The 9,530-nt window shown below is 56.9% G+C and overlaps 1 protein-coding gene across 1 annotated transcript; it reads right to left on the bottom strand.

The window, feature by feature from the left end:
- Positions 1-7,259, bottom strand: Kmt5c (lysine methyltransferase 5C). The gene is made up of 9 exons (XM_059253174.1): positions 6,945-7,259; positions 5,089-5,305; positions 4,780-4,945; positions 4,346-4,455; positions 3,973-4,136; positions 3,799-3,818; positions 1,545-1,681; positions 1,256-1,458; positions 1-1,157 (listed from the first exon to the last, which is right to left on the bottom strand). Exons 2-9 carry the CDS (start codon positions 5,196-5,198, stop codon positions 646-648), a joined length of 1,422 nt encoding a protein of 473 aa, XP_059109157.1. The 5' UTR covers positions 5,199-5,305; positions 6,945-7,259; the 3' UTR covers positions 1-645.
- Positions 7,260-9,530: the final 2,271 nt, after the last annotated feature.

Genomic DNA, 9,530 nt, shown 5'->3' with positions numbered 1-9,530 from the left:
AACTCCTAAGGGCTTAGAAGGTTTTAATAAAAAGTTCAAGTTCTTCCAATCCCCTATCATACCCCATTCTGGTGTGGGGAGGAGAGGGAACCTCCCCACACCCCAGTAGCACCAGGGATAGCACCGTGAGAAAGATGAGGTCATACCTGGCCTCCCTGAGACCCATGGGGCGGGGCCAAGGATGTGCCCCTGGGTACCACCCACCCCATCTGACTGCCCCTGCCTCCAACAACTGCAGAGCTGAGCCAACCCACTCCCCATTGTGGGGGCAGCTTGGGAGGGCAAACTCCCAAGTCAGTTCCACCTCCTGAGGCCTGAGCTTCTAGAGAGTTGCCATGGAGAGGCCCCCCACCCCTTATGGCTTTGCTCCCTGGGGAGAAGAGGCTGAGGGGAGGGGGGTGGCTCCTACAGTCCTGAGGTGGGGGCAGGGATGGGGAGGGGGACATCAAATGGCCAGGGCTCCCTGCTTGGGTGGGGTTGGCTCAGGGGTCAGCAGTCATGGAGCAACAAGGATCAACTCCCTAGGGATGTCCTAAAAAGCACACTCCCAGGATCAGACCTGGGTCAAGGGTCAACTCCTTCCTTCCTTCTGATGGGTCCAAGACAGACTCTGCACTCCAATCTGGGCTCGCTGTAGGCAGCCCATCACGGCTCCCCACTGTTGATGTCCAGATCAATGGAACCATGACTGACCACTAGCCGGAGGCGCTTAGGTGGGCAGAAAGGAGCGAAGGCAAGGGCCTGCTTAGGGACGAGGTCGGGGGTGGGGACTGGGGCTGGGCTCCCAGCAGGGGCAGGAGCAGCTGGTAGGGCTGGAGCTAGACGGGTAAGGTCCACACGCACCACAGAAGGCAGCCCGTAGCGCCGGGCCCAATACCAGTCCTGTTGAAGGGTCCAGCGGCTCTTGGGCAGCACGTGGAGGGCCACCGTGGCCTCGGCCCGTAGTTGGCAGTGGGGACCACAGCCTCCCCATCGGTGTAGGGAGACAGAGACAGCATGGAGGGCCGGGGGCAACGAGGCTGGGCGGGTCCTGGGGCGGCGGCGGCGGCGCTTCCGGAGACGTACTCTGGGCTGGGGCTGGGGCATCCACTGGAGCCAGAGGGGCAAGGAGTCCAAGTGGGGCCTGGCAGGCAGCAGGCATGGGGGCTGGCAGGCAGCTGAGGTCAGGGGAGAGGGAGACAAAGGGGAGCCGGTCAGCAGGGTCTGGGCAGTTCAGAAAAGAGCGGCCCGGAGGCTAGAGCGCGAGCAGGCTCACCACAGAACGGGTCCCGGCGGCGGCGGCGGCCGCGGCGCAGTGGGGACAGGTGCGAGCAGGCCCGCAGGCCCAGCAGACTCTGCTGGCTGCTGTCCAGGGCCTGCTGCAGACGCCGCTTTGTCTCTCGGAGCGCATACTTGTCCGGGGGCTGCGGCCGAAGCTCCGGTTCCCTGGGCCGAAGTCTGAACGCTCCCTCACCTTTCCTGCAGGAACAGAAGAGGGCTTTCAGAGGGAAGCCTGAGGATGCATGCCGGCCAGGGGACCCCCGGCCCCTCTCGGCCGTGCCTACCTCTCGCAGGTGTAGCATTCACAGTGCTCATTCTTGTCACCGAAGAAGCCCTCCCCGTAGAAGCACGTCACCTCGTCCCCTGGCTCGATGTCCCGGAGCACCTTCACACAGGCAGTATTCCCATCTGAGGGCACAAACTGAGGCCACGCCCACTCAGTACCCCAGCCCGGGGCACCGGCAGGAGCTGTCTAGCTTCTCACCCCGGCCAGGCACCCCGTCTGAAGGGTTATGTAATGGGTTAGGCCACAGCTAAGGAACCCCACCCACCCCATCGTTTACGGGCAGCAGAGCCCGTCTGCCTTCTTTGTCCGTCCATCCCTGCAAGCCAACGGCCTCCCAGCAGTGTGCAGTGCCAGCAGAGCCCACTCCTGTTCCTCCCCTGACGTGGGGTCTACCCACCCACGGCACCCACGCAGTCTCTCAAGAACCACTCACTCCTTGACACTCTGCCCCTGTGGCCACCTCCCAAGGCTTGTGTCCACCTGCAGCCCAATTCCCATGTCCTCCAGTCCTGCCTCTGGGATCACTCACCCCAAGGCTACCCTACAGACTCCTGGTTCTTGTCTCCCTCCCCATCTGCCTCTGCCTCTGTACTCCCTATCCGGAGGAAACGTGGTCACCCTAGCCAGCCAGCCACTCAAACCTGACACCCTTGCCGGATGGCCTCCAGGCCAAGTGGCCAGTGCCTCCTGAGTATGCCACCTCCTCTATCTGTGTCCCCTCTCATCCTGCCCCTCTACCTCAGCTGTTCCTTCATCACCCCCAGGTCCGTCGCCTGCCAATCTCCTCCCGGCCATCCTCACTCTGTACACTGCCTTCCTTCCCAGTAAACTCCTGCAAACTGCTGCCGCAGCCATCTGGAAACCCAGCCTCCCACTCCGCAGCTAGGAGGGTCAGCTACGCTCACTAATCTGGCGGTCACCATCTCCGCCTCATTAGAGCCCCTGCCGTATGACACGAATGTCTTGAGCCCTCTTGTGCCCCGATTTCCTTTGACACAGAACTCTGATCCCCCGAAGCCTGCTGGTTCCGGATCACTGAGAGCTGGTGACCGTGTGCACGCTGCCCTCTGCTTCCTGTCCCACCCAGTGTCTGCATGCAGGGCTGTGTCATTCATCCTGAGAGCCTCGGACACATGGGACAAGTCTGCGTGGTCTCAGATGTCCACCACCTGACCCCAACAACTGTCTTAGGGGCGTCGACAGGAGAAACCCGAGACCAGGCAGTGGAGCCATAACTCTTCCCAGTTCTGAGTCAGGAAGCTGAGCTTTGGCCCTTTTTCATGTCTTGGGGGCTCCCACAGAAGGCCCGAGGTCTGTGCCCTGACAGGACACAATGGGGTGGGGGGTTCCCAGGGACGCCCCTTACCTTAATATTATTATTATTATTACTTGGTTTCTTTTTAGTTTTTTGAAGATGAGATCTTGTTACTATATCACCCTAAGTGACCTGAAACTCACTATGTAGACCAAGCTGGCTTCCAACTTGCAGCAATCCTCCTGCCTCTATCTCCCAAACACTGATTTCACAGGTACCAGTCAGGGTGCTCAACTAACACTCTGCCTTTGTTCCTGTTGGTCCGTGATTTGAACTCAGACCACTCACACGCTAAGCAAGCACTCTACTGGGCCACATCCCTAGCTCGGTTTGTTCTTCTGTGGTACTGGCTATTAACTCAGGGCCTTGCACACTACCCTGAGCTATATCCCTGGCCCTTATGAAATACAGTTTCACTGAAGTTGTCCAGATTAGCCTACAATGTAGAATTTTCCTGCCTCAGTCTCCCAAGACGCTGGGATGACAGGACAATGTCGCCACACCCCACCAGACCTTTGCCACCTGTTCCCGCCAGTTATCCCCCCCCCCCCACTTTGCCCTTCTACCCACAGTTTCTTAGCGGAGAGGTCCCTGGCCTCCTGGATTTTCTCGCTTCTCCCCTGTTCCTGCCATCAATGCTGCCTGGGTGAGATGAGCCACCTCCTAATCTGTCCCCCATCACACCTTAGACCGCATTTCAGTCAGTAACTCAGGCTCTGGTACAACAGTGTACACACACGGACGCCCCTTCCTTCCCCCCCCCCATCCTTGGGGACCCATGCCTTCCCACGCTGCCCACCCAAGGTGCTGCCGCCACCAACGACAAGGGAACTGTCAAGGGTAGGAAACCCCTTTGTCAGGAGAGTCCAAACCCACCCATCCCTCCCGCACCTTCCTTCCCCACGGGCCCACGCCTCTCACACTCTGCAGGTCTCACCTTGCAGTTGGGTTTGCAGTCTGCCGCCAGTTGGGTGGGCGGACGGACGGACGGACGGACGGACCGACGCGAGAGAAGAGAAAAGAGAAAAGAGTGAGCACGTGCAGGTGGCCCCTTTCCCTCGTCTCAGCCACTTGAGCCCTCCAGCATCCGCCCTCACCGCCTTGCCCTCACCGTGGTTGATGAAGGCGGCCGGGCCCAGCCACAGTTGGGCGCTCCTCTTTCGGGTGGAGTACATGATGCTGAAGTCGTTCTCCCCGGCCCGGAGCAGGTTCTCGTCCTCCTCACGCAGCTCTGCGATGCAGCCTACCAGCAGCTCCAGCTTCTCGTTCTTCTTCCTGCCAAGAGTCTACGCTGTAGGGCCCCGAGCGAGGCCTCCTAATCCTCGCTGGGGATGAGGGCCTCTCATGCAGAATCACCCAGGGAGCAGGGGCTCCAAGGGGCAGGGCCAGCCATTGCAATCTCATGTCTCACTAGCCCCACTTCCTCCCGGTCCTACCTCATCCACAGGGACCAACCGAGTCCCTGCTCCCAGCAGCCCCCTTACCAAGTACGGGTAGACACGATCTTGGCCCCATTGGTCTCCATGGAGTAGCGGGTGCAGGGCAGAATGGTGAAGCCGCTCTCAGGCAAGAAGGCGCGGAGGTAGCAAAATATCTGAGAGAAGAGGGCAGGAAAGTGAGAAGGGCCAACCACAGGGGCCCCTTTCCTTGGACCAGGAAAGTCTACTTGGTCATTGACTGTGTGGCCTGGATCCTCCCTGGGTCTACGTGCCCTCATCTGTCAAAGGAAGAGGAGACTGGACTCATCTCAAAGCTCACCAGCCCCCAATTCTCCTCTTCTAGGATTGTGAGCCTTGCAGGGTATCTCCAGGGGCAAGGCAGTCTGGGACCTGGGGGTTGCTCTTCTAAGAGCTCCAGAATCTGCCGGCTAAATGGGGAGAGCACAGTGCAGGTCAGAGCAGGGCATGGGCTCCCTCACGTGGGTCTTGAGGGCAGCCTCCTGCCGAGGGGCCCGGCTCTGGAAGTAGTGGGCCATCCAGCCTCCCAGTGTCAAGGCCCGGTAGGCAGCCTCCAGGTCCCGCTGTCTTAGGAAAGCTTCCAGTGCTGATCGAAGGTGGTGTTGTCGTCGCAGAGTGGGCACAGGGCTAGGAGAAAAGAGTATGCCTCAGTTCCAGGGACTTTCAGGTCCCTGATCCCCTACCTGAAGCTTCAGGGTGGCCAGGCTGAGAGTTATAAGCATACAAGAGAAAGGGTCCAGGCCTGCCATCACCCCCAGACACCCCCTCACCTGACATTCATCTTATGCGTGCAGAAGCCAAGGTAGGGGTCAAGAACAAGGCTGGTGGCAAGGTCATCGTTCTCGCACAGTTCCCGGGCTGTCACTCTGTCAGGCCCCATGGTGCTCTGAAGACCATGCTGCTTCTGGCACAGAACAGGGCACAGGGATGTGCTCTGTGCCACTCAGAAGCTGTGTGAGATGTCTGTGGGCCCCACAGCCTGCTTATCTGTAGGAGAGCACGGGGTGGGGGTGGGGGTAAGCAATACTGACATCACAGGGCTCTATGTAAGAAAGACACCCAACAGGTACTTCTGACAGTGAGGAATCCCCCCCCCCCCAACTGTGAGAAACACGGTCTCTTGTGCATCAAGCACTTCCCTCCCCTCTTGCAAAACAGATGCAGGTCCCCCAGTCACACACACAACCTCTCCAGGACATGTACACTTTCATGGATGTCAGCACACACAGACCACCTTGCCAAGTGCACATGTAGGAGACAAGCCCCTGTGTACCCAGGGGAAGGCAGATTAATTGGCGATCTGAGACAACTCCAAAGCCTTAGCATTGCAGAAGGGGGTTGGGATAGCTGGGCCTCATCAAGGGAGATGGGGGAAAATGAACTCAATGTTTCTGAGCTTCTATCCTGCCTTTGCTGACCCTTGCTGCTGGTTGTCTCTGTCTTCATCACCACCCTCCAAGGTCACCCTTCTCTGGGAGTGATCAGAAGGCTGTGGGTGGGACCCAGGCACCCTGGAGGGGAAAAAGAATCCAGTACCTGCTCCCTGACTGAGAATTCCAGCAAAGGGGAAGCCCTCCTGGAGGGGACAAAAACCAGAAGAAGGAAGAAACAGAATAGAGAGAAGGAAAAAGTCAAAATAAAAGAGAAGGAGGCAAGAGGCAAAGAGGCAAAAATAAAATCAGATTCAGAAAAACCAAATCAAAGGAAACAGAGGGACAGGTTACCCTCATCATAGTGTGTCTGGCAGATCTGCGCCTTGGGAAAGAGCAATGTAAGAACAAGAAAGGAGGGACAGTAGCTGAGACACGAGGAGAAGCTACAAGAACTGGGAGAAAGATCTGGAAAACAAAACAAAACAATAAGTCTGGGTTAAATGAAGAAGGGGCTAAGAAAAAGCCTGGAAGCTGGGGAGGAGCTTATGGGAAAAGACAAATAAAGCCAGGTACGGTGTGTGTGTGTGTGTGGGGGTGTATGGTGTGAAGGGAGAGAACGGCTACAAACATGGAGGGAAGTCGAAAGGACGTTCGGGGGCGGGGGCGGCACCTACGGGTGCAAGGGAGGAGCCCACGAAACCCAAAGGGTAGGTAGGCATAGGGTCCGGGGTCCCAGGAAGGGCCCAGCGGTTCCCAAGTAGGGTTTAGGGGAAGTCCTGGGGGATCTGATGTGACGACAACATGAAAGGCACTAGGGGTTCGAGGAGGGAACTGAGGAAGCGAGGTAAAGCCCGGGGAAGCTGTAGAAGCGGGGTGGGGGGCGCAGTGAGAGCAAGGGCCTCGGAGGCCAGACAGTGAAGACAGGAGTCAGGAAGTGCCCTGAGAGTGACAGAGGAGGTCACGATACGGGGGGAGGGGGGAGGAAGGTGTCAGGGACAGACCCTGGAGGTGCGGAGAGCCGCCCCTAAGGTGCAAGGAAAGCCCTGGGAGCGAGAGAGGAGGCTGCGTGGGCTCCGAGGGTGCAGGGAAGGCTACGAGTGAGGAGCGCGAGGACCCGCGGGGTCGGAGACTTGGGCGGTAAGGCTCGAGGAAGGGCCCGGGGACAGCCGGGTCAGGGGGTGACTGGGAGGCCGGGCGGCGCGGGGCGGGGGCTGAGAGGGGGCTCAGAGGTCGGGCCCCGCGCCGCCCCTCACCCGCTTCTCCTCCTCCTCCTCCTCCTTCTCCTCAGGCGCCCGCGCTGCCGCCGCCACCACCACCACCTCCACCTCCCACCGCCTCCTCCGGCTCTCGTCCGGCACTGCCGCCGCGCCGCCCCTCGGCCGGGTTGACGGCCGACGAAGCCTTCTATTGGCCCAGCCCGCCGTCACTCCTCCGTTGCTATGAAACCCGCGCCGCTCTTATTGGCTGACTATCATTGCTCTCTTTTTTTTCCCCGCCTCTCCTGGCCCTAGTCGGTGCCCCGACAAAACCCCGCCACGCCCTCGCTGTCAATAAACCCGACGCACTACAACTAATGGCTCGCGTCACTGTCCTTCAGCCGTTGCCGTAGAGATCCGGCCCGCCCCTTCCCTCCGCCCGGCCCCAAATCAATGCTTTCATTGGCTGGAAGCGCCGTCGCTCCGAGCGAAACTCTGTCTGGGTCAGGTTATTTAGGTCCAAGTGGAGGGGGGGCGGGCTCTGCCAGACCCAAACTTTGTATATTATTGGTTGGCCTTGGGCAGGCCCATGCTTCCATTAGCTAAGGCCTCCGTCCATCACCCTAGAGGTCCGGGGCTCTAGTCTCTTTCTTTCAGCTTCAGGAGGGCAAAATCTCAGAGCGAACCAGGAAGGAAAGAGGTGAATGCGCGCGCGCGCCACCGCTGCCCTCGGCCCCGGGAGGCCATTGGTTGCCATGGCAACAAAACTTCATTGCCAGCCCTGCTTGGCAGGAAGGCCTTCTTTTCTCTCTCTCTCTCTCCCAATATTCCTTATTGTCTTGCAAATTGTACCTACGAGAACTCTGTAAAGTTTTGCCCTACTTACGAACAGGTCGGAAAGAGGGGACGCTGAGAAGTTGGGACTTTGCAGACAGGCTCTGACTCATGGGGCGCTCCCATGGGGAAACCCCTGTAATTAGGATTACCCCTTCTTCAATCCTAGAAATATAATTAGCAGCGTATCATAATTACGTCCAAACACAAATAAGCTCCATGCATGAAGCAGGCAGTCTTTGTTTTTGTTTTCCATGAGTTATCTGTTCGGTGGGTTAGAACAATGCCCAGGGCACAGAATATTTAGTTAACACAGACTGACGGAACAATGAGATAGCTCAGCGGGTAAAGGCGTCTGCCCCCAGCCCTAATAGACAGGGTCCATGAAAAGAAAGCACAGACTCCCGCAGGTTGTCCTCTGACCTCCACGTGCATGCCGGGGCCTGTGCATCCTCACACATGCACTTACACACACACAATAAATGAGTTGAGATATAATAGCTTATTTTTTGAGACAGTATGCAGCTCTGACTGTCCTGGAACTCACTACGTAGTCCAGGCTGACCTTGAATTTACAGAAATCCTCCCACCTCTGCTCCAAAATGCTGGAGTTAAAGATGTGCACCACCATGCCCGGCATAACATTTTGTTTTTAATGAGGCTGAAGGTTTTGCACTGTTCTGTGACCTTGGGGAAGTGTTCTGCCATCTGTCTACTTCATGTGCTTCATGGTTCCGTCTACAAAACAAACAGCCCACACCGGTACACTTTTAAGCTTCTGAGGGTCCATACTACACCACCCTTATTCCTCCTGGGTTCTAAGACACCTCCTAACTTAAGCACTTCTCCAGAAGCCATCACATTGACCAAATCTAGTGCTGACAGAGGGGAATCAGGCCTGGGTATTGCCCTGTAGCAGCCCCTAACAGGGTGACCCTTGCTGTAACTTCTCTGGTTATCAGCTTAGGAGAGATTGACAGCAACAATCAGGTATGGTGCTGTATCATTGCCATGGTATCTGTTGGTTCCAATAGGTATGGCCCCACAGACTCATGTGTTTGAATGATTAGCCCATAGGGAGTGGCACTATTAGGAGGTGTGGCCTTGTTAGAGTGGGTGTGGCCTTCTTGGAGAAAGTGTGTCACTGTGGGGGTGAGCTCTGAGGTACCATATATGCTCAAGCTATGCCCAGCGCACAGTTTCTCCTTCTGCTGTCTGTAGATCAAGATGTAGGACTCTCAGCTCCTTCTCCAGGACCCTGTCTGCCTGTACACTACCATGTCCTTCCATGATGATAATAGACTAAACTTCTGAAACTGTAAGCCAGCTCCAATTAAATACTTTCCTTTATAAGAGTTGCCGCTGGGCAGTGGTGGCGCACACCTTTAATCCCAGCACTCGGAGGCAGAGGCAGGTGGATCTCTGTGAGTTTGAGGCCAGCCTGGGCTACCAAGTGAGTTCCAGGAAAGGTGCAAAGCTACACAGAGAAACCCTGTCTCGAAAACCAAAATAAATAAATAAATAAAAATAAAATAAAGGTAGAGAGGACTGGTGTTTTACTGTCCTGGCCACCTAACTTTTGACAAAGGTGTCACAAGCTTACACTGGAGAAAAGACAGCGTCTCCAATGAATTGTGTTGGAAAAACTTGGTTTACACAAGTTAAAGAATGTAATTAGAAGGAAGGGAGGGAGAAGTGGTTCCGGGGGTAAAGGTGCCTGCTAAGACCGAGGACCTGAGATGGATCCCTGGGACTCACAGAGTGGACGGAGAGAAGCTACTCCTGAAAACTGTCCTGTGACTTCCACAC

Source organism: Peromyscus eremicus, unplaced genomic scaffold (genome assembly GCF_949786415.1).
Source record: "Peromyscus eremicus unplaced genomic scaffold, PerEre_H2_v1 PerEre#2#unplaced_3109, whole genome shotgun sequence".
Taxonomy (NCBI): Eukaryota; Metazoa; Chordata; class Mammalia; order Rodentia; family Cricetidae; genus Peromyscus; species Peromyscus eremicus.
Note: the sequence above shows the minus strand (reverse complement) of the source record. Positions and strands in the feature narration are given on the sequence as shown.

What these genes read in the sequence shown, in the direction of transcription:
- Kmt5c (XM_059253174.1), bottom strand. Translation starts at nt 5,198, where the DNA reads ATGGGGCCTGACAGAGTGACAGCCCGGGAACTGTGCGAGAACGATGAC. An exon ending in ATCGTGTCTACCCGTACTTG is followed by an intron (nt 4,137 to 4,345) that starts GTAAGGGGGCTG and finishes GACTCTTGGCAG; the next exon opens with GAAGAAGAACGAGAAGCTGG. An exon ending in ACTGCAAACCCAACTGCAAG is followed by an intron (nt 1,682 to 3,798) that starts GTGAGACCTGCA and finishes GCGTGGCCTCAG; the next exon opens with TTTGTGCCCTCAGATGGGAA.